We start from the raw sequence: 24,479 nt of genomic DNA on the forward strand, positions 1-24,479 counted from the left end.
ACATGCCTCCACAGTAAACAGATGAACCTTCTTCATGAATTTAAATAACTTTGGACATGTTTAATGACAGCAAGACTTTATCAACTTTATCATCATCTGCTGATGATGTCAGGCGTTTTGAGTGCTTTGATGAAAATGTCATGTTTTTGAAATACATATCTGTTAACAGAATATTAAAACATTATAATAATAAATCACCGGTTCTGGTTACCAGCAAATATATAAAATATCTCTGAATGTTTATGGAGTGCCAATTTCAAAATAACGTCATTTAGGAGAAGCTCCCCTAAATTCTATGTGCACCGGTGTGTAGCTGGAGGGTGTGTAATGAGGTCAGTTCTGCTCATACTGAATTTAAAATCTTAAAACTGAATCTTTCAGTGCATTACTGTAGCTATACAGTGCGAGGTTTTCGATGTGGTCTTACAGTAAGTGCAAACTGTATTGACAAAAAAACATTAAAGTGCAGAACTGTACAGAAACCTGACATTGCTAGCAAGCTAACAGCAGTTGTGCTGAAACAACTGCTGTTAGCTTGCTAACAGCAGTTGTGCTGAAACAAAAATAAGTTAATTAATCGGTTAGTTGGTTTTGATAATCAGCTGTTAATCATTTGCCTGGGTGTTGGAATACAACTGACTAACTAATGAACAGATTTATCAATAATAAAAAGAATCATTCATGGTTAATTGTTTCAGCCCTGGTGTCAGTCCATTCTCAAAAGGTGACATCCAAACAAAGAGCGCATGGACCATGTTCTCAGCAGTGTAAACAGAAAGAGAAAAATGGCTCACAGTTTAATCTGTCGGAAAAAAAATATTCTGATCTTAGGAGCTTCTAAAACACAAACACTCTCTGCTTTTAAATTATAGTGCAACTCAAGTTTTGCTTAACTTACATCCTACAGTCTGTGCCCATGACTGGTGATTCATTTCTGGATTTATGAGGGGTTTATGCACAGGTCTGGTAACTCTAAACAGTAAATCACCTACTGTCAAATGACTGGGCTCCATCTTCTTTGCAACAGAGTCAGAACATTGTCAACATGTAGAAATGAAAAGGACAAAAAATTAGACATCCAAAGCATACATTTATATTACCTAAGAAAAAAATCTTGCAGCTTTAATATTACATAAAAACAGTTTAGCTCCTGGAATTAGTTCATGTTTGGTGTGGCAGTAAAGCTAAGACAGAAATACTGCTCTCCCCTCAGGTGACAGAAGAATTGTTAAGCATATATCAGCTCCTCTCCTTCCTCTCTCATACTTCAGTTAGCTGTTTAAGCTTGTTCAAAGGCCCAGACACACCAAACCGACATCAAAGAACTAGTGGCAATGAAGGCCTACTGCTGCGTAGCCTCACATCCTTGTATCCCGGCCTAAAAGTTGCACTTGAACTCACAGCAAAGACAATGGCCAGAGGACAGCATGTATGTTTTGCACCTGCATGAGAGGACAAAACTCTTCATAGCAGCAGACAGCAGTGGTTTGTATTCATCATTAAAAAAGAAAAAGCGGGATGGATTCAAGATGCTGGTTAGCCAAGAAGCACATTAGCAACACAACCTGATGTTGAAAGGACAAAGGGTATTAACTCTGCCCCAGCGAACAATAACACAAACAAATACAAACCACTTCTGCTGAAGAGTTTGTTGTGATCTCACGCCCTCTTGACTTTAGTTGTTTGTTTACTTTCCTCACTTCCCTTTCTCTTCTTGTGCACTGAATGGCTGCTGTTGGGATTAAAACCATCTCTCTGCAACTGGGTTCTGGACTTTTTGACAAACAGGCCACAGTCTTCCACCATCACACTCAGCACTGGCTCCCCACAGGGATGTGTCCTGAGCCCCCTGCTGTACATGCTCCTCACGATTGCTCTGCAAGGTCCCCAAGCGATCATACAGTGAAGTTTGCAGATGACACGGCTGTGGTTGGACTAATCTCCAACAACGACAAGCCTGTACAGGCAGGAGGTGGAAGAACTCGTGGACTGGTGCAGAGCAAACAATCTCTGCATCACTGGGGGGAAAACTAAGGAGATGGTTGTGGACTTTAGGAGACCTTTGTTTTTAACACCTTAAAATGACAATAAACCGAACTTTGAACCTTGAACCTTGAGTGAACTGCCAATCAGAGGCATCTCACTGACCAACAGGCTTCAACGTGCTGAATCGGCCAAAAAGCTGCCAACAAGGGCCAACTAGTGCCAATGGCGTGGGACACACGGCAAAAAGTAGAGCGATGAACGCTCACTGACAGCCTGACATTGGCCCATAGTTGACAGTCAGCCTGGTGTGTCAGGGCTCGAATTCAGTGGAGGCCTTTGTTGTGCTTTCAGGGCCACTGCTGCCAGTGTTGTATAGTGTCTGTGGGCTGTCATGTCTTAACCTGTTGTCTCTGGGCGGTCATTATTGCTATACTGGCTGTAACAGGCTGTAGAGCCCGGGTAGTCCTTCATCACCTCACTGTAAGAGGGTGGGGGACCTTCAATCCTGGAATCGGCATCACCGGTTCCAGAGTTACTGCTGGGGGCCTGCACACTCTTACTGTGTATATAAACGTCTATGAGGTCACCATCAAAGACGGTCCGGTTCGGGGGAGCGCGCACGGAGGCTCGGATCAGCTCCAGCTGCTGCTCTGGGTGGCGGAGCTGTAGGCTGCAGGGACCCTTGTAGGGCAGCAGCTCCTCCCCATCTGACAGGCAGATGATGGGGGGAAGGTTGATGATCTCCTGTGGCAGGTAGGGGTAGGTGGGCTGGAAGCGACACAGCCTCTGCTGCTGCTGCATGAAGGGTGGCAGGTTGCTGTTCACATGGCCACACATCACCTTAGCATGGACAAACACACAGAGCAAAGGAACCTGTTTCAGTTTCCAGACACAGGCAATTAAGGCTGGTACGACACATGATTCTTAGTTCCTGGAATTATTTAGTCTAATATGGGGAAAGCAGCTTGCTTCTTAACCAAATAATTCAAAGATCTAAAGAACCAAAGGAGCAAAACTCAAGACTCGGAATTAGTTTTAACCCCATCTGAAGGACCATGAGGACTTAGTCTGATAACATATTAAGAAGCTGTTTTATTTTAGTTTTTTTTTTTTATTAATTAGCCTATTCAACCATAAATTCAAACGTAACACAAGAAAAATCTGCAAACTTTCTGTTGCTGCCATTAAACAGGTTGGCGCTGAAGTACTGTCGCCAAAACTTCTCTCCTCTTAGTCAATTCAAGCTTGGTCAGGTTCGGACCAATATTAACAAATGAAGTTTGGGTTCAGCCTGAAAATGACAGACCTACTGTCTGTGTTGGACTACTTCTTGCTCAGTGCTGGGGTTTGTTATTTACATGACAACACATGAATGCAGTAACGTTACGTTAACTGCATCGGTCTCGAGTTGGGGTTCGGACATTAACAACAAAATGCCTGTTGGGTCCGGTTTGGGCTTGATTACTACCCAAGTAGCACTTTACTCCATGACACACTTTACACCATTTAATTCCCTCAAGGCTTTCTAAATAAAATGGGTAACATGAGGTTCAACAGGCATTACTTACCTCGCCAGTTCTCTGCTGAGTCAGCACACTGTCTGACCACACACTGCCATCCTGAGACACACAGGGAGACACAGAGAAAGACAGAGGGAGAAAATCAGATAAATGGCCCCTACAGATGAATCAATTATAAAGTTATTAACAGACTTTACTCTGATGTAGTACATTGTCACGGTAACTTGTCAATGTCAAAATGGAGGGCCAAGGACAGACACCAGGGATTGAAAGCAGTGGAGACCATGATGGTCAATGAAAATTAATCCTCATCCACACTCCAAAATATTAGTACTGGCCTAAACAATTCAGTATGTGTTGAGTGATATTTTTCAAGTGTTTAATTAAGAATATAACTTCAAATCCAAGTTAAAGTGCTCATTCATTTCAGTCTTTTTAGTTGCAATCCCAATTTTTTGCATCTGTGTTCTTGTTAATGGACTCATTGACCAGTGGAACAATCTCTCGATGAGCCCAGCCTCTCTGAGTGTGTTGGTAGTGTCACCTACTATTTGTGTGGCCTGGTCTCGCTGGGTGTGGCTGAGCCTGCTGAGGAAAGCCAGGGCTGGCAGCCAATAGTGGTTGAGTAGGCAGATGATCACGACTATCATGAAGGTCATCACGAGCAGGATTATTATTATCTGAACAAACTCCAGTTCAGCTGCATACACAGAGAGATGGAGAGAAACACACAGGGAGACATGAGAAAAGACAGCTTTTACATATTACTGAGGACGCTCCTTGATGGGCTCTGTCATGGGGTTACTTATTAGTTCTCCAAGACTTTAAATACAGTAATTATATATATTTATAAGATATAATCGTAGACTTTAGAAGTGTTGTCTTTTCCTGCAGGCTGCATTACAGTAAAGTGATCGTCTTGTCTCCCATCTTTGTCGCTGCCTCAGAGCCGGGCTGTGACAAATTTATGAAATTACCAGACTGTTCTTGCTGTTCTATTGTTTGCCTTTACCTACTTAGTCATTATATTCACATTACTGATGACTACTTATCAAAATCTCATTGTGTAAATATTTTGTGAAAGCACCAATAGACAGTACTACAATATTGTCACAGTGTCGATATCGAGGTATTTGGTTAAAAGTATTGTGATATTTGACTTCCTCCATATCGCCCAGACCACACCAGTACTCCCAATACAGTTAAAGGTCCAGTGTATGAGATTTAGTGGCATCTAGCAGTGAGGTAGCAAAACTGAACGCAAACGCCCTATTCAAACCAGTGTTTGATTTGTCTGTTCTAGGCTACTGTAGAAACAACATGGCGAACCTGCATATAAGAGGACCTGCTCCATATGTAGGTATGAACGGCTCATTCTCAGGCACGGGGCACATGGTAGCTTAACTAATGGCACACTATCAATAAGTGTGATAATAATAAAATGTTTAAGTACATCAGACAGATGATTTTAAAAAAGCCACGGTGTTTAGAATCGCATTTGATGAGAGTGTGGATGTGAGTCTGTGAGTCTGTGTGAGTTTATGGTGATAAATGAGGAAAATCAAGGCATCCCAAGAAGACAACTTGATGGACACCCTTTATGATGGGCAATTGATTTTGCATTAGAAATCTGACCAAAAGTCAATTTATGATTTGTCTCAACGCCTGGAGTTGGATCACTAGACTTTCTGAAGTTGCGCTCTTCCAGCCTCGTTACAATAAATGATTGCACTGCGGTTTTATGCAACAGGATCTTTCCAATCAGCCAACTGGTGAGGCATTTCATGTACACAAGTCAGTGGCGTGTTGCCTCGAAATGTTGCAATTTCCTCCCACGTTCGTTGCTTCATGTTTGCTGTTATTTTCAGATCAAGTTTACTTTTCGGTATGTTCTTTCTTTTATTGAATATCTTTAAAAGTATGATTGTTTCTTTTCCTCCAACCAGTTTGGTTTTTGTGTCTTCTTATTGTCTGCCATTTTTGTTTCACTATCAGGCCAAATTTGTGAGAGAATACAAAGTTAGCCTTGGCTATCACAAGCGCACGTTCAAGCAAACAAATAGTCTCCATGGAAACTGTATAATTTTACTGCTGTAAAATCTCTTTCGGTGCAATGAAAGCTAATGACTTAATGTCTTTCCTTCACTAAGGAAATCCTGTGTAATACCCTTAAGTAATTTTCTAAGCTAAGTACAAACTAAACCTTCAGTGTCATACTTAAGGAGCAAACTTAAGGTGCCTTGTGCAAACCACCCCTGACTCTTAGTTGAGTTGTTGCAGTTAATACTGGTAACAATACTAAGTGAATACTAGCAAGACTAATGGTCTACAGTCATGACATATAAGAAAATGCTGGCTCTTAATAGGTGGCTCTATAGCGTAATGGTTATCTTGCCTGCTTTACACACAGTAAGTCTTATATTAATGCCAGAGGTACCACGAATAATATTCTGCCCTCCTATACATCCATTTTTACAGTAGCTTGATGTGTTGGAAAAAGGTTAGAACTTTAGTTTCCACAAAAAGCCTCATATCATAATACCAACACTGTACACAATGTAGCACAATGTTGGTATTTATCATATAATTGTTTTTATTTCAGGTTGGAGCAGAGGCAATAAAACATGGAACACTGGAGAATGTGTGCACATGCATGACAGCCACTGCGTGAACAAAGAGGACAAAGGCCCAGACACTGTCGGTGACTGACAGGCCTTCACCTTTCACCCTTGACCCTGGGGAGGAGCGAGCAGAGACAGCAGCTGGCTGTAATGAGGAGTCTGGTGCATTGCTAATAAACCTGTGTGTGTGTGTGTGTGTGTGTGTGTGTGTGTGTGTGTGTGTCTGTGTGTCTGTGTGAGTCGTCTCATCAGCCCTTCTCTACACCCCCTTCCCTAATGCCCCCTATAACTCAAGCTGTCTGTGTTCCTCGTCTATGATCATAACATCGAGACAAAGAGGTCGGTGTGGGTGTAGGGATGAACAGGATCGAGCCAAGCACACTTCTAATAAATTAGTATCGGCAACAAACAACACAAGTCATTTCTGTTTCATTGTTTGCTCCAGGTATGGTAGAAGGCCCCATCATGCTCCATTAGAATACAGGAAACTACAAGAACCAACAACTGAGCCATGGACCTCGTAAAAATAATCTGCAGTTACTAAAATGAAAACGCGAGCTATTCCATAAATTTATATTGATTCTCAGCAGCGTTTTGCAGGAATACCATGACCTGCTGTTAGTTCCAAAATGCATTTAGGCAATATTTTGGTCAATGTTGTGGGTACAATGAAGAACTGGGCTGTTCCTATGGAGGCCTTAAAACCCCTTTTTTGGTGTATGGAATTTGGACCGAATGTGGCATCATCTGCGACCACATGATCCAGTTTTCTTAATGGATGAATGCTCCAGACACTTAACCCAGGAGCCACTTCTGCAAAATGACAGGAGGGCATGGGCCATTCACAGCAGCTCCACAAAGGTCAGGTGTATGCAGGGGTGATGCTAGGATTTGAGAACACTGGGGGTTAGCCCACACCTCTGTCAGGGGGTCGAGAAGATCCTCCTCTGGCACTTTTTTTCCTAAACAAGCTCTGTTTTGATTGTGAATCACGTTATTTTCATTGTGTATTAGAAAATGGTTGGGGGGGCCACTTGGCACCCTATCACGGACCAGATTTGGCCTGCTGGCCATAAGTTGAGTATCACTGCACCATTAGATATGGGTGCTAAAAAAAAGCAGTCTAACACTGACATAAGTGGACTGGTCAGAACTGCCTGGTTGTCCACAAATGATGATAAATTCATACTACTGTGTAGTAATGGTAGACATGAAGTCTGGGCCGAATGTAGCATTATGAATGAAAATAGGAATCTGGCTACCTTAGTTAGGACGAGTTGTCATCATGTGACCTGGTTATAACCATGTGCTAACATACAAGGTCAATATGCAATGAATAAACTAAGCTGACTTTGAGTTAAGATTATGTCAAGCTACTATTCCCAAATTCATGCTCATGTCTTATGTCCCCCCACCCCACAACCTTTACTGGGTTTCCTTGGCCTCATTTCACATGCACCATAACATGCAGGTCAATCAGACTGACCCCTGGCCTTCCAGGTTTCATTTGCATAAAACTGATTACTGGAAAAATCGCGTGTGCGCCTATAAATTTGCAGATAAAAATACAACATCAGATCTCCTGTAGCTTTAAATATCATCATGCATTCTAATACTTGTCACCAGTGATGCCTCACTGGTTTCCAGGAGTGTCTTTGTGCTGCAGGGATTGTGCTGTCTGACAGCAGTCTGCCGGTGGGAAGTAGATGATGTGGGGGAGGGTGGATGCCTCATCAGCCGGCCTGTCCACACAGACAGACCGACCAGGAGCAATACCCTGCCGTCTCTCAGCCATCTGGCTGTTTGTAAGCTGCTATTCCTTCAATGCAGCACTCTTCACTTCACCCATACGGAGACTTCTCATATCATGTTACAAATCCACTAAATACTAAATACTGACAAACTAGGGATGAGCCGATGATGATGGAGCCGGCCGGCAGACATCACCTCATCTTTTCCAAACTCCTGGGTCTGGACTGACGTTACATAGTTCAGCGCAGTAATTAAAATAGAAGCATCAGTCAGAAACAGCATCTCAATTTACACTGTTTACATTAAAAAAATAACACAGTGACTTACATATATCCATGCCCTGTTTCTGGGGTCCAGTGCAGATACAGGAGCAAAAACCATTGGAGCTTGCGTTACTGGAGCTTCCCGGGACCGTTCTGTCTTGCATGAAGCAGAGAGCACCGGGATGCCGGAGAGCTGAGCCGCCAGCCGGCTGCCGAGGGCCGGAGAGGAGCGACCGGTCCAGCAGCCTGTCAGCGCCCACCCCGAGCACACAGCCTACATCACGCCCCCGGAGCTCCGTGCTGTGCATGGATCCTCATCTCATCATACTCTGGTACTCTCTCCGTTACTGCCTACGGGTCCTTCCGCTGAGCAGCAGACTGATGGGTGTGTGTTGTGATTCAGAGCCCGCCTCTCAATGGGGGGAGGGGCAGGGTCGCTTAATGCTTACTGGTCAAAATGGTTTACTTTTAGAAATGTAAATAATTTTAATTCAAATGTATTCATCCCCAGAAGAGGCGTTTAAAACCTGAACAACATTTCAGAAAAGTAGGCTACACACCAGGGGCGTAAATATAGACAGTGCAGGCAGTGCGGTTACACTGGGGCCCATGGTGGCCCATAAGGCCCGTTTCCACTGAAGAAGTTCCTGGTACTATTTGGGGGGCAGGAACTACTACAGGAACGTCCTCTCGTTCGGCCCTCTCAACCTCCGTGTCTCCACTGAGTGGAGTACGAGGAAGGTTCCTGTAAAGTTACGGGCTACCTCTGGATGTGACGTAATCGTCGCGCGGCCATTTTGACCAGGGCGACGTAGGGATGCCGTTAGCCGATAGCGGTGTCTGTAATAACTCACTAAATGGCCCGTGAAAAAAAAAATTTTCCCAGCGGATGTCTTAGTTACAACATGATTGAGCTAACTGTAGTAGTTTCACGTCGTATCCGACAACGGGAGGCTTTTAACAGATGACATCCTGTTGTTAGCTTTGCTGCTGCTCTTAGCTGATGCTTTCTAGACATCGTGATTTCCCAAAACTGAATAAATACCACACACATCAACACAAAACTGCTTTGCTAGCTCAATCATGTTATAACTAAGATATCCGCTGGAAAGAATATTTTTTTCACCGGCCATTTAGTGAGTTTTTTTTTACATGGCGACGAAAGCTATATGAACGAGCTAACCCTCATCTGCTGAGTTTTAAAAATGCCGGCTATTTTGTTGCTTTCTGTTGACGTCACATCCCTCCTTGAGTATATCCAATCAGCACCAAGTAATCCCCAAGCCCCAGCCAGGAGTCTTTCGGGGCCGTTCTGAGTACCTACCCTGAGGCAAGGACTTGTTTAGCCCCCGTAAAAGTTCCGGAACTCTGTCCTTCGGGGGTGGTTCCTGCGGTGGAGACACGCACCAATGGCCCCGGCCCCGTAAAATTACCCCGAAGTTCCTGGGATGGAAACGGGCCTATAGAGAGAGTGGACCCTCCAATAATGTGCAAGGTGGAGAATTTATAGTCTAGCAGGAGAAATGGGGTCCTGTGCACCTGCATCACATTTTTTTGTAACCTGTTTTTTTAGGATCCTAATGGTGACTAGTTAAGAATTTTTCTTGTCCGCAAGGTCAACTCATGGCCCATGGGCTTGTTGGGAGGCCATCTTGACTTAATGTCCATGGTAATGGCGGAAAATGCCGATTTTCATAACTCCTGAACCAGACAATATAAAGACAAATATACCTGCTTTTCATAAAATTTGGAAACCAGGAATCAAACTCTTTATTCGGAAAAATGGGCAAATGACACAGTTTAAGCTCATAACTTTTACTATTTTGTTTCACAGTTGTTTCCTGCAATAGCCAAATGTAGCTACTTTATATCTTACATGGATGTCAAGGTTATTAAAAGGATGAGGTCTATGACACCAAGATGAGTCTATTTAAGGTTGGTGAGGAAAACTTCAAATTAGACCAAGTGCCTGACGAAGTATGAATAATGTTGTTGAGTGTTAAGTGTGCCATAAGCTTTGTTCATTACAATTACCTGGAGTAGTTCTGACTATCAAATGTGAAGAACAAGCCCATCATGTCCTCATTGTACTTAAGGGAGAGTGCCAGGTCATTGGTCTTCACAGAGAAGATGAGCATGAAAACGAACCGTCTGTAGTTCATGACAGACAACAAGAATACCTCTTTCTTGCCAAGATGATACTTGCGGACTTTGTCTTAGTACTCCAGATGATGCCTACTGCAGATGAACTCCACAGGAGAGCAGATAAACCGTTGCCTGGGGAGCTTGACAGGTTCCTCACATCTGTCTTATTTGGTGCTTGTGATTTTTAGTGTGAGAAGACTTGTCGACTTGACTAGAATCGAATTGAGATGTCCTTCAAGATGGCAAGTCTTAATCAATTTCTGGGTCAAGTGATCGAGGATAGAGGAGTTGAGGAATCGAGGAGGGGTATTGGGATGAACCCCGGTTGTGATGCACTTTCAACAGGTATGATAACTAAAGACTCAAATTTTATATTATCAGCACATCTTAACTAAATTCCATGTGCATTAAAGCGTGTTGGTGGATTATCCCACACTAAATTAGTAGATTTACTGAATGTTAACAGATAAGCTAACAGACAAGGCTAGGACACTGTACATACTGTACATACCATACGCATAATGTTAGGCACTGAGGAAGGGGTTTTTTAATCTTTATTTTGGCTGGCGGAGGGGCATACAACTTCAAATGGTTGTATTTTGTATTTATTTTACCATCAATTTTTTAAAGAAAACATGCCATGGAATACATGTTATTATTTTTTATCTCACAATTACACCATTTATCATAGCCAGAAACTGTAAACACAGAAATTAACATTGGATAATCAAATTTCTGGCAGTCCTTGGATACATCATGTGAGATGAATGCTTCTGTCAGAAAAAAACCCCAGAACCAAATCTGATCTTAAAATAGAGATACTTCCTCAAAATCACTTTATTCTACGTCTCATTTAAAATTTGGCAAAAAATAAATAAATAAATAAACTGTTTGCATGAACTAACCAGTGTGCATCAACCCCAGGATTTCATCTTTAACTTTTAACTATCAAACACTGATATTTAAAAATCTAATATCTTATAATTTCTTGGGGAGGGTCATGCATTTTCCACCCGTCACTCAAGAAGGCTCAAGGAAAACTAATATTTGTGGCCTCAGAAAGGATCAAAATAAAAAATATAGTTGATAAATAAAGATCAGTCCCTTATCAGCCCTAATTTAAACCAAGCAGGTTCAATATCTAGGCTGTAACTTTTTTCTACGGTCATGTTGTTACATTCTCTTCCAGCAGGTGGCGGTATGGGCCTGTGACATTGGTTTCTAGTCCACTAGTACAACCACAGAAGAAGACGCACGAATAAAGTTTTGTATACAAAAAAAGAAGGACGAGGAAAAGAAGGAAGAAGGTGGACGAAGAGAAGATCAGCCATTTTCGTGAGGTCGAAATCTGCAGTGCAGGGGTAATATCTTTAGTATTTATGAATCATCGTGTTCCCCGGTGTTTACTGAACTCTAGTTGCAGCTGAACACCGGAACTTCAATGGGTTAGCTTATTTACTAGCTCCTTGGCTAGCTTGTTACATGGCCCAAAGTTAGCATCAGGGAAACGATGAGACAGCGGCTTGTGGCAGTAACGTTACTAATATTTCCCTGTTTCATACAAATGTCTCAAAGCCGATGCGTATAAATTAATAGTTTAAAAGTCAGTCGTAACGAGGAGGCAGTGGGATTTACACCCAGCAGCACAGTGCTCCGAAAATACAACGTTTGAATGGCAGAATGGGCAAAAGTCAACATCTAATGTTATTGCGTCTGTTTTCTTTTCTCAGATATTTTGCTAATAGGACAGTGAAGTATCGGCGTTTTTCCCCCTCTGTGATAACTTTATTGCTGAAGTCAAGAATTTACAAGCAAGCCAACAACACTAGAAAGAATCAAAACAAGGAGTAATAAATAAGTTAAAAAAGAGATAAAAGTAACTTACACACCTAAAAAAATAGGGGATAGTTGGAGAGCAGCAAAAATGCAATAAATATTGTTTAATAATCACAGACCTGAATGTTTTGTTTGTAAATGTACATTTGTGAATGTGAATTGATTGTTATATTAATTCAGGTGATGTATAATATGGTAAGGACATAACTTGGACTGGAGTCAGAAATCTGATGACTGTAGACTAGACTTGACAAAATCAAAAAAGACTTGCAGCTCCACTTATACTTAAATACCAATGACTTGTGACTTCACCTGGATTTGAGCCTTTTGACTAGAAAATACTTAATTCTTCCCCACAAGGCACTCTGGGAAGAGAGATAATAGACATTTTTTCTAAATTAGATGAGTTAAATGCAACAGGACAAATTACTTTTTTCTGTTGCAGTCATTTTTACCAATAATTTAATTTTTTTCTAAAGCATTCAAGATTTTTGCAAATTCAATATATTATTATTCATAAAATGGCATTGAAAATGGTGAGGAGCACATCAGGACTTGTTCAGGACTCAAAACTTGCAGGACTTGGGGCTTAACTTGAGACTTTTGTGCAAAGACTCAAGACTTACTTGTGACTTGCAAAACAATGACTTGGCCCCGCCTCTGATAAGGTTAATAGTTTTTGTAGCTATTATTAATTATAAGATAAAGTTGTTGATTTATTTCTTTTCTCTTAATGTTCTTGGAGAATACATTCATTCATGTTTTTTATGCTTTTTTTTAAAATACACTCATGGGCCTTAAATATACGTACAAACACACACAGGATCTGGAGACATGCATTGTTGTCAGATGTCAGCGGAATGGGGCTGTGGCATTGTAGTCGCTGCGAGCAGTTAGGGGTTCAATGTATGTCTCCAGCTATCAATCCATATTCCAACAAGTCCGTGCTGGACACAAATGCACTGTATGCGGACAGACTTGTCCAGTGCTCCAGTGCATATAGGCAGCACCATAAAGAAATGCTTTTCCCAGTTTGGTGTGGATGAACTGAACTGGAAAACCTCCCACTATATTCATATAAGAAGACATTTGAAGACATCACATTGTGCCCCAGGAATTGTGATTGTTATTTTTCATTTCACATTTTATGGATGAAATAATGATTACAGAAAGTAATCAGGAAATAACAGGTAGTTGCAGGCAGCTGTATAATCACAAGTTTCTTTCATATAAATTAATTCACATGGTGGTGCAAGCTGCAACACAGCCTTCATAATTGTACCTTGGCCTGTCATCTCATAGCCTAACTCATCCTTTCCTGAAGTAGCTTTTGAACTCAGCAGCAACAGAGCAGTAACTGGCACTAATCAGAAACCACTGTGGTCGTTATAAAATGTTAGTTACCTTCAAATTACCAAGATAAGTGTCTGCTTCATTTCTGCTTAAAAACATTCATGGTCTTAAACCTGATGCCTGTCATTAATCTGTACAAGCACATATATCCACAATGAGAAGTTGAAGGACTGCACAGTGTAACTTTCCCAACGGGCATTAAATTCTTCTCATGATTGAATTATTGATACCAGTCAAAATAAATAACTGTACTTTTTCTCTCTCTCTTCACTGTGTCACTTTTAGATGCCAAGACATTGCTCAGCGGGTGGCTGCAAATCCCGGGACAACCGTGAGACACGTAATGCTGGTATCACCTTTCATAAGTGAGTATTTTGGAAATCATCATGTTATCAATGTAGTTTTGATGTACCATTCAGAGAGCACTGAAATGATGAAGAGATTTCCTTAATTTGAACTTTTGCATTAAAGTGACAAACATGACGACGGTATTGAAGAGACAAAACATTGCTTTCATTAATAATAACTTGGCATTGTAATGGCCAGATTACCAAAAGGAGCAATTCGGAGGAACCTTTGGATCACCAACTCCCACCGTGCAGACTCCTGGGATCCTCAGACTGATTTTGTCTACTTCTGCTCCAAACACTTCACCCCAGAGAGCTTTGAACTGACTGGATGCAGGTCTGTCAACTCAATCAGGACATTAAGAGATAATTATCAGTACTTTCTGTTATTAACCATTGATGCAAAATATTTCTTTACTGGTGACGGTGTTTGGATAGCAGCCTAAAATGTGTTTGACCTTTTTACTCACAGTGGGATCAGAAGACTAAAGGAAGATGCATTTCCTACAGTGTTTGATTCCTCTTCTTCAGCCAAATGCAAAAGACAAGGAGCACTGCAGACACAAGAGGACATACCAGTCAGGTACACTGAATCGATACAGAGTCACATTTTGTCATTGGTCATGAGCAGTGTCTGTCTGCCAACCTTTGATCTGCAGCTTATGAGCCTAACTTATGTGCTTACGTGACATAAAGGATTATGAGCTTGTAAAATGACATTGAGACAGGATTTCATGACTTTTTGTCTACAGCTATAGACAACAAAAAAATGATCAGAGGATATGTCAGTTTCAACAAAGTAAAGACTTAAACATTTAGACATCATTATTGTCTATTCTTCTGTTACCAGTTCTGGCATTGGTGACTTATGTTATGCCCTAAAAAGTAGAGGCCATCTGCAGAACAATAGACCACATGGCTTAAAAGTAAACAATACAAGCACAGGCACTAAGTCTCTGCTCTGTTACCTGACTGTCAGTTTGACTACTGAGTTTACTGACAGTGAGAAGAGCAGCATTAGAGTGTCACCATGGAAAAAACTGGTTTAATGCAATATGCGTTGTTCATATGACATGAGCTATTTTTGGTAGGCTTAGTAAACACAGGTATTCCTAAATGTTGTTAACACCATGCAGTGCAGCTGATCTGAACCACCCGTACAAAAAATATCAGCAAGATCACTGCAATGCTTTGATTTGGATATTACCTCCAACAGCTTCACATACAGTGTTAGCCTACACACTGGAGAAATGAACTAAACTGCATTACTGGAGCTAATGTTATCAGCTGCTATGTAAACTAAAACCGCAGCATTTGATAAGGCCGACATAATAAAAGGATCTCTTTATCTTGAGATAACATTAACTTTCTCCAACCGTTTCTTGGCCAGTATACTACATGTAACAAATTCAACTGGGATGAATGAGTGTAGAAACATATTGGATGCAGATGCTTGTATACAGGTCACAGGCCACCCTGACTAGTTTGATGAGTATGAAAAGGATGTGAATCATACGCTTTGGCCTTCACAGTCACCAGATCACAATCCAACCTAACACCCATGGAAGATTTCAGAGCCATTTGTTAGGACAGCAACTCCACCACAACCAAAATACTAAATAAGAGAATATATTTTTCAAAATGTTGTTTATCCCTCCAGTAGAGGGAGTAAGATAAGATAAGAACTTTATTCATCCAGCGGGAAATTGTTGTGCAGCAGTTGCAGTAAACACCGGAAGAGTGCAGCTATTCCTATTAGTATTCAGTAAATCAGAGAGTTGTAATGGTTGTAATTCATGGATAGACTGTAATAATTATCCAGAGGGAAATGGGAAGATTGAAACAAGCAGAATAGAGCTGAAATGGAGGCTTGAGCCACCTCAGCACTCCGTGGGTTTATCCAAATACCTTATCTCGAATCCATGTTTCCCTCACTTGGGTCTCTTCCTCGCGTCTTAGCTCTGCCCTCATAAGATGCAGGGAGAGATGCGAGGTGAGAGGAAATGAGAAGATATGTCTTTGGAGAAATGAGACGTATTGTCCTCTGAAGCATCACATGATGCAGCGTCTGTTTCTGATGGCGTCAGCTGTTGGTCGGCTTTATTAACAGGTGTAGAAACTTGTAATGGAGTTTGTGTCTGCACACGCATAATGTAATGTAATTTACTGTGTCCTGCTCAGAGTCACAGACTGCTGTACGATTTAGGCCTATTCATTATTTGCATCTGTGTTTATTGATATTCCGAATGTGAATTCATTATTTAATAAGCCAGAATATGATTATGGTGCATTTTGAACACTGGAAATTATATATTAGGCTAAATGTTTCTGGGGAAATTGAAATTCTGCAATTCATCAAATCCAAGGTTCAGGAAATATCAGCCTCATGGGTGATGTTAGACACACTTTCTCTGACTTAAATTGTCTCCTAAATAAATGAGGGCAATAACAGATCGTGAAAAGGAAAATCTTTCTAATAAAGAAAGTGTTCAGTGTGTGTTTTCTTGTTCAGATTTTTAACTAGATGGTGAATCAGAAAACAATTCATACACTTCAGTTTAATCTCTTATCTGTCTTCCCTCTGGAATGAAACTCCATTGATGTTGTGATGTAATCAGATCAATCTGATCAGCTGCAGTGTGTAATTAACAACTGATATTTACTAAGAAGGCATGTTGATCAGCAAATGACTTCTGCAAAGGCTGCTCTCATGGAACACTTATCGCTCCTTAGAGATCTCTACTTGCTCCTCTCCCCTTGACTTCTCTGGACTTGAGTTCGATTGATTAACTTTATTTTACCAAAGAGAAATTCAGTCACAAAAGAAAGGACAGAAAATGACATTCTCAATAAAAAACAACTTACAAACATTCCCCATACACAATGATACAGTCGCAAAATACAAGTCCTAATGTTAGCATTCGTGCAGACGAACTTTACAGCCTTAGCTTGAGTGCTAATAAGCATGATGAGAATTTAATGTGCAAAGCTTTTATTTGTCACCCAGCTGTATTTCCTGTCATGTGAAGGTGAAATTAATGGAACAAAGACCTTTGTCCCCATCTTTCTGTAGGAAGAAACCCTGCTCTGCTGACGAGGAGAACGCTCAGCAGGATACAGACAAGGGCCAAACCTTAGAAGAACCCACAGTTCAGAGGTCAGTGGGTACAGCTGATGAGACTAATGAAAACATACCTGCATCGTCTCAAGAGCCATCAGGGGCTGAGCAGCTCTTGCAGCAAGAATGTCCATCACCAGCACCACGTCCCCTCTCCCCATCACGGTACATGAGGCGCTTGCCCCCTCCTCCAGGCTTCTACCTGTCGAAGGAGCACAGCTACGCACAGCTCTGCCCGCTGCAGTGGAGGAGACGTTACGACCAGGCTATTGACTGCTTGGAGAAGGCCCTGCGACAGTTGCACGCAGCCAGGCGGAGGGAGAACCGCCTGCGGAGCACTGTGCTGAGGCTCCGTGATAAACGACTGAAGCACACTCTGCTGTTGTCACAAGATGGTTGTAAAAATAGAGGGAGCTGTACACCAGGTGGGGAGAAGAGACGAGGCAAAGGAGGTTCTAACCAGGAGGAAAGTGAGACTGATGCTAAATCTGAGGACACAGGAATGTTTGAGGACAGATGTGTGGATCAGATGGAGTTGGGAGATCGTTTTCTTGCAGACAATAACAGCTGGTCTGAGGAGGAGAAGGGATACTGCATTTACTGTGGAAGAGGGCAGGTTGGCGGTCAGGTAGCTCGCAGAGTTACAAAGACTGGGAAAGATGTCCAGCCCACATTGCACGAGGGCTCTCTGAAGAGTCAGAGAAGTGTTGAAACTAGTAATTGTGACACAAGTGAAAATGCCAAAGACATACAGATAGTCAGGCTGGAAAGACCACCTGGAAAAAGAGTAGAAACCAGTGACTCAAATGTAACAAATTCCCAATTCTTGCTCCAAACTCAAGGTTTTCAACATGCAGCTGGAGTGTCTCTGTCTGATACTCATGAGCAGAGTTTGCACTTTTTAGGCTCTCAACAGAAGCTGCTGCTCTCTGACATGTGTGAAGGGGAGACAGAAAGTATGGGTCAGGAGCATCACCTGGACCTGCAGCAGCAGCAGCTCTTTTGGATACAAGACAGTGCTGAGGGACAGGTCATTCTGGTGCCTGTCCCTGCTGAAGATGGTTTACAAAGCTTGCTCAAGACGGACAGAGTCGCTGATGAAGCGCAAACCATACTTGTGTCAGAACTGGATCTTAAAGCAGACTTAGGGCATATGACGGAGAACAACGAATGTCTGTCTAGAGTTGAAACGACGTGTGATGATGATCACAGTGATCAGCATTCTGTCATTAACACTACACCAGTGGCAATGGGAGAAGATGTGAGGGAGAAACTGAAAGAACATCTGGAAGGATTTCACCTCCAGCTGAGCACTGAGTTTATAAACTGACAGGAGTCACTTTGTTTTCTGAATGATTCAGTTGTTCCAGGCTATTTTGCCAGCATATGCAGTGTGTTGTGTGGACCTAAATGTGTATTTCACAGGATGCTTGGCCTCTGGAATGTATGACAACACTAAAGAATCAGCTCTGCAGTCAGATGCAGTTCCTTCAAAGAAGCTTGAAAAAGATTCAGTGCTTAGGTAAAAAGATAAAATGAATGGATAAATGTTTTTTGTGTGTGTGTAGAGCCAAACCAACAGGAAATGTATCTATGAACAAGTACTGTGTGTGTATCAAAGCCTGATATATTTTCTTCCTCTGTGCTATTCGCCTTATTCACCTGTGTCACCATCTTAAACCAAAATAAGGCCGAGGAGGATGGAAGTGACATTGGAACTCGGGGTACCAGCAATGCAGCCTCACTGCTGAGTTCCCAAATATACCTCTTCCAAAAGAAAGAAATCTTGTAGAGGTCAAACCTTCCATCTTTTTCCCAAAGATCCTGCACTTCGCTGTGAATGGATTCACAAAATAAAAAGAGATCCTGCTCGCCATTTCAAGGTAAGATGTTAGGTCGATTATTAGCTGACACTGTGAATTGGGCTAGCCATATTGATGTTAGCTAGCAAGGCTAACTGGCAAGCTATATAGGCAGACATTAGCATAGAGGCCGGCATTGTAAATACGAATTTGTTCTTAATGACTTGCCTGGTTAAATAAAGGTTAAATAAATAAAAATAATAGAGTTAGCTAGCTAAGACAGCTATCTGGTCCAGCTAAATTTCTAAGGTTCCATTAGTCCTGAACCAGTCCTGCTCTTGTTTTAAGGTTAAACAATTAAGGGGCTTATTTGGGGTAATTCATAGTTCTTGAGACTAGCCTGGCTAGCTAGCATCCTTCTGTGGTCTTTAAGGTCCAGTGTGGAGGATTTAAGAGAACATATATGGCAGAAGTGGACTAGAATATTTGTAACTATGTTTTCATTCATGTATAATCACCCAAGACTAAGAATTGTTGTGTTTTTGTTACTGTATAATGAGCTGTTTATATTAGGCATTTTCATGTCAGCCACCATAGCACTACATGGCACGCATGGCAAGAAGTTTCAGTTGGTTGCAATTTGCAAACTCACCGCTAGATGCCACAAAATCCTTCAGACTAGACCTTTAAAACTGAGTGAAAGCAAGGGGACATTTGCCTGTTTTAGTAACTATTGCTTAAATGGACAAAGTCAGGCAAAAAACTATAAAGCAATGACAGCAATTTTATATCTAATGCCACAGATCCACATGGACACAAAAGAATGTTCATATCACTTCACAGAAGAGTCTTTCTTGAAGACCTTGAGCAGAAAGTGAAAGCTGAAGAATTGTGCTGTGTCAACTTTGTTTGCCTGGACTGACAGCACTGTGAGGCCTGTAAGGAGGACTATTGTCAGAGGAACTACAAGGTATTTTTCTGTTCAGTACACAATATGTAACTGTGACTGATTTTCATGTTACTTATTTTCAGTGCTAATACTTTTCAGTCATGCAACCACTACCACAAGACAATGTCCTGCAGGTTGGTGTAAATTCCAATGAGTTGAGGTAAGAGATAAGTATATTCCTGAGCAGAAAAAATGTACTCCCTACCCTAGTGCTTTATTAATATTATCTGATTGCCATAATATAATATCACTTTAAGAAGAAAGGCATCTTTTTATATGTGAATAACCTCAGATTGGAGATTAATCACTAGCTTAAATTGTGCTCTCCTAAAAATGTGTTCCTCTATATTTTCATTCCCGTCCTGTGAAGATACGGCCCTTCCACACCCTGACAATGATTTTACTGAACGGCCCCTACCACTGGTCAAGCAACTTGAGGAAGCCCACAACACCATCAGTGATCGAGCATAGTAGCTTCAAGATGAGCAAGTTCTCCTTTCAAGATTTCAGGGTGACAATAAGGACATTGTGGTTTTCTAAGTCTTTCCAGATTACAACACACTCAAAGCAGGTGAAAACATGGCAGGGTGTAGTCACAGCGATTAAGGCAGGCTGGTGAGGAAATGCTAAGGCAGGGGTTTATCATTCTGAAACTGGTGTCATTGACCAGTTTTTCCTTTTTTCTTTGTCATCTGAGGCAAGGTTTTCCTGAGCAGGAAGGCTTTAGTGTGTCACAGTCAGCTGGAAGCAGGGTCTGCGTCACCTGGACACACTTCCTACATTTCATGTTAGGATCACTTAATATTTGGCCTTTACGAGAAACTGTAAACGAGTGTATTGTATTCCTCCTTTTTTTGCAAAGAAATTACCCACCTACAAGAGTTATATTAGACTGTATGGAAATACATGTGCAGTGACCTAGCTCAAAAGTTTGCAACGCTGAAATATACTCTCACTATAAAGGTAATATCACCTTAAACCACCCTAATTGGCATTTCTCCATCATGGGAAATGACATTTGTCAGTGACCTGTATGCAGGTTCGTTAACTGATAAGACAATCAGGGATCCTGTCTTTAACTGAGAGGGGTGATAAAATTAATAGATTAATTAGATTAATTCCATACTCGATACGTTATGATCCACTAAAGTTAGGAATAATACGAGATAAGAATATCCCAGTTTTTCTTATCTTTGCCACCATTTTACCTGTAAGGGAGCTGAGAGGGACTATTGAGTGAGATTCAAATCTTTGTCATTCCACTACTGTCATGCATACGTGCTGGGCAAACAGCCTGCCATGCGCTGCCTGTGCCCCACCCACATTTCCCCAGACACACCTAATGGAGATTTGCAATCTACTGAGTGCACTTTTCTAGTTCTAGTAGTTTCCAGTTAAAGTTAGTTTTAAATATGTGACATTGTAGTGTGTGTATATATATATATATATATATATATATATATATATATGCAAACCTTGACAGTTCTTAAGATTTTGACACCTGTTTCTTTAATGAATTTATTTTTTGCATCCTGATTAGACTGTGGATTCAAAGAGAAGCATCAGGCATACTGTATATATTACACCTCAAGTAAATATTTTCTGGGAAATCACGGTGCATTTTTCTTGAACATCAGCTCCTGTTTTAAGAAAATAATATGATAAATGTGAGAAAACTGTATTTTATAGAATTTAAAGAATTTAAATGGTGTTACTTTATCACTCAGTCGACCAATGATATGAATGCCAAACCTGAATCAGGTCAGGTTTGAGGTTTATAATAAGAAATTACACTAAATCCACCCACATGAAGGATTTAATCATACTGTCAGGCTGTTTTACAATTAATAAATAATTTATTTATTAATTTTTTATATGCATCAAAAGTAACCTATGGGCCAGCTGTGTATCAGTGAATAGAAATTAAAAGAATTCCATAGTGGAAAAATAAAGCACTTTTATTAAACAGAGACTCCCGTGTTTCATGTCATACATTGGCACAAGGCAGGCAGGAAGTATATCAAAAACAAAATGTCAAGTTTGGATTTCATATTCTTCAGGGTTTAAGTAGACACGCTCCAGGTTATTGTCATATTGGCACCATGCCATATCAGTTACACCCATCAGGTCCAACCATCTAGAGTTGGTACTCATATATGGTCTTCAAAGCATAGGTGCCATCAGCTTTGCAGTACAAATATGCACAGTCTCTGAAGCTGTCCCTGCCTGGATGGTTGATTGTCTATATGTGGGTGCTGCACTAAGGTCACACACTTTACTGTCAGGCGAGGCACCCAGGTGTGGAGCATGGGAGTAAGTCACAAATCTGCAAGGGCTGACTTCATTTCCAGTGATGTCCTTGTAGTCACCAACTGGCTTCATTTTTAGGCCTCTCTTTTGCTTTAAGTTTGTGTGCACAGTTTCGTCATGTTGGCTGCCAAACCAACAGGTTTTCTTGAATGATGACGTCAGTCTTTTGGCTCGTACTTGATGCCAGGTCTTGCTGTTGCTTTGTCCTCTGGGTTTTATATGCTCTGCAGCACACTGTGTGACAGCCAGGCTACTGTAGTAGTACACTTCAGTGTCATCTAGGACAGAGGAATGTGGCTGTGGTGGTAGGGAAAGCTGAGGTTACTTTTCTCTGGCAATAAACAGTGGACTGAGTTTGATAATTTGATACAGAGACCACCAAAGATTGTGGAGACCAGATGGACTAAAATTGGACCAAATTGGAGATGATGTTTTTTCTTTGGTGCTGCATGGGTCATTGGTAGTTTGATTATGGACACTGTCTCAGTGCCAACTGCTCTGATATTCTCGATGGAACAGGCAGAGATGTTTTGCATGCAGCTTTTAAAAAGCTTTTTATTGTCATTTCCATAACCTGTCTGAGAAGTACTTGCATTGTTGGAAGAATCATACCTGAAATTTTTGTTTAGTTCTGGAATGAAATAAAAGATTAAGCTGCCCCCACTATTTTTTTAATAATATAGGTACAATCAATGACTATCCTATATTACTAAGCTCACTTTCATATACATTAAAACAACGGGTTAAAATGGCTGAAGTGGAAACTCTAGTACGCTGTCATGATTTTAAAAAAACACATAAGGTTTCAAGGTGAAACGATACATTAATATAATATGATTTACTTTAAATGGCTTCAAAATTTCACATCCAACATGACACACCAAAAAAAAAAAAACACATAGAGAAGCATACTTATCTGCTGCAGGGCTGTGTACAAACTAACTGTATGAGGCAGCAATAGACCGGGGGCCGGTTGCACAAAAAACATTAACTCATTTGCTTTGCTGAAAGAGATTTTACAGTGGTAAAAACTTCCATGGAGATTGTTTGCTTGGACTCACACTTGCGATGCCTGTTTTCGTCTCATTAAGCTGGCTTATAGTTAGTGAAAAAATGGCAGAAGAAAAGGGGACAAGAAAATCATATTGGTCAGAGGATGAAAAGATCATACTTCTGGAGGAATACAATCAGACAGCACATACTACAAAGTAAATTTGATCCTCCAGTACCAGAGAACAGAAAATGATTGTAGGAATAAATTGCAACGACAATTCATTAAGTCAGATCTATAGTGTAGATTCAAAAGTGTATCCATTGGGTTCTCAGGACGTGTTCCTTTTTTTTCATTTATCACCAATAACTTGGTCATGTTGCAGCTAAGATAGAGTCAGAGGTACCTTACTTCTTTTGTTAACTTTAACTAGCTTTGGTTGCTGAGGTCTTTTGTGCATCGGTTTAGGAACCTTATCTGTAGGACTTTAAGGAAAATCTTAACTTAAGGTATTTTGTGCAGCTGGCCCCAGCAGCTCCCGTGTTGAACTATGTTAAATTACTGTTTTTCTCAGTGGGCTCTGGCTTTGTAGAAAATGATAAAATGGCTTCAGTTCCCTGACGGAGAAATCGCTGTCTGACAGCAAGGTGAGGTAGTGAACATAGTCTCAAAGTGCACATCTATACTGACATTGATTTGTTTAGGTAGGACTTTTTTTCAGTTGGCTAAAATACATTTTGCTGCCGCCCACAGAGCAGTACATTGTTTATCTTGTACTCCTGCCTGCTTCTCCGAACTGGGGGCATGCCCACCAACATCTACTGTATGAAACACTCTGGCTACGGATAAGTACCTCATACAGCCTCACTTCAAAACATCTGAACTATCCCTTTAAATTCTGTCTCCACTGATTTTACATATCAAGATGTGGTATCTGGCTGTGATTAGTCCCACTCAGCCTGTGAAAACAGTTGTATGCCCTCTGTGGCTCTAAAGGAGCTGAGATGTTGTCATCAGGGTTATCTCAGCTTGAATGAATCAAAGAAAGCCTGGACATGAAGAGTTGGAGAGCTGCGGGTGTTTACCAGGCAGGGAGGGTCTAACAAAGAGATGCATTATGGGAAATCAAGATCGCAGTGTTTTTGGAGTTTGACTCATACAAGGAACTCTTGTGACACAGACTTAACTTAATTTGTTGCGAATGTTTTGTGTTGCGAAGAGATAAACAGGCCACCTTGTAAGTTTGTTCCCTAAAAGTACTTTTGGAAATAAAGTTTTAGGGAACACCATTTAAACTGAATCACTAACACAAATGTATTCCAGTATGTGTGCATCCATGTTTGTGTGCATGTTTATGCAAAGCATCTGTGAGCAGTTCAGTGCAGAAACGCTGTGGGAAAATCAAAGGTTGATGGTTTCATAGCGAAACAATTCAGTGTGGCTTCTTTTGACTGGGTGTGGCATCAGCCCTTCCCAGTCAGATACT

The 24,479-nt window shown here is 41.2% G+C and overlaps 2 protein-coding genes across 3 annotated transcripts; one reads left to right on the forward strand and one right to left on the reverse strand.

Moving 5' to 3' along the window:
* Positions 1–314: 314 nt before the first annotated feature.
* On the reverse strand, positions 315–8,513 carry LOC117264207 (protein TMEPAI-like). The gene is made up of 4 exons (XM_033638077.2): positions 8,207–8,513; positions 4,055–4,206; positions 3,555–3,605; positions 315–2,826 (listed from the first exon to the last, which is right to left on the reverse strand). Exons 1-4 carry the CDS (start codon positions 8,448–8,450, stop codon positions 2,383–2,385), a joined length of 891 nt encoding a protein of 296 aa, XP_033493968.1. The 5' UTR covers positions 8,451–8,513; the 3' UTR covers positions 315–2,382.
* Positions 8,514–11,532: 3,019 nt separating this feature from the next.
* thap7 (THAP domain containing 7) lies at positions 11,533–21,868 on the forward strand. Of its 2 annotated transcripts, XR_013493557.1 has the most exons (9): positions 11,533–11,648; positions 13,762–13,841; positions 14,023–14,160; positions 14,296–14,406; positions 16,897–18,463; positions 18,632–18,824; positions 19,547–19,713; positions 19,792–19,852; positions 20,063–21,868. XR_013493557.1 is itself a non-coding variant. In XM_033636551.2 (5 exons), exons 2-5 carry the CDS (start codon positions 13,762–13,764, stop codon positions 18,269–18,271), a joined length of 1,704 nt encoding a protein of 567 aa, XP_033492442.1. In that variant the 5' UTR covers positions 11,533–11,648; the 3' UTR covers positions 18,272–18,545. The 2 variants fall into 2 exon arrangements, 1 of the variants encoding a protein (XP_033492442.1); XM_033636551.2 differs by lacking the exons at positions 18,632–18,824; positions 19,547–19,713; positions 19,792–19,852; positions 20,063–21,868 and having other exon boundaries at positions 16,897–18,545.
* The last annotated feature ends 2,611 nt before the right edge of the window (positions 21,869–24,479 follow it).

Source organism: Epinephelus lanceolatus, chromosome 16, assembly GCF_041903045.1.
Source record: "Epinephelus lanceolatus isolate andai-2023 chromosome 16, ASM4190304v1, whole genome shotgun sequence".
Lineage (NCBI taxonomy): Eukaryota > Metazoa > Chordata > Actinopteri > Perciformes > Serranidae > Epinephelus > Epinephelus lanceolatus.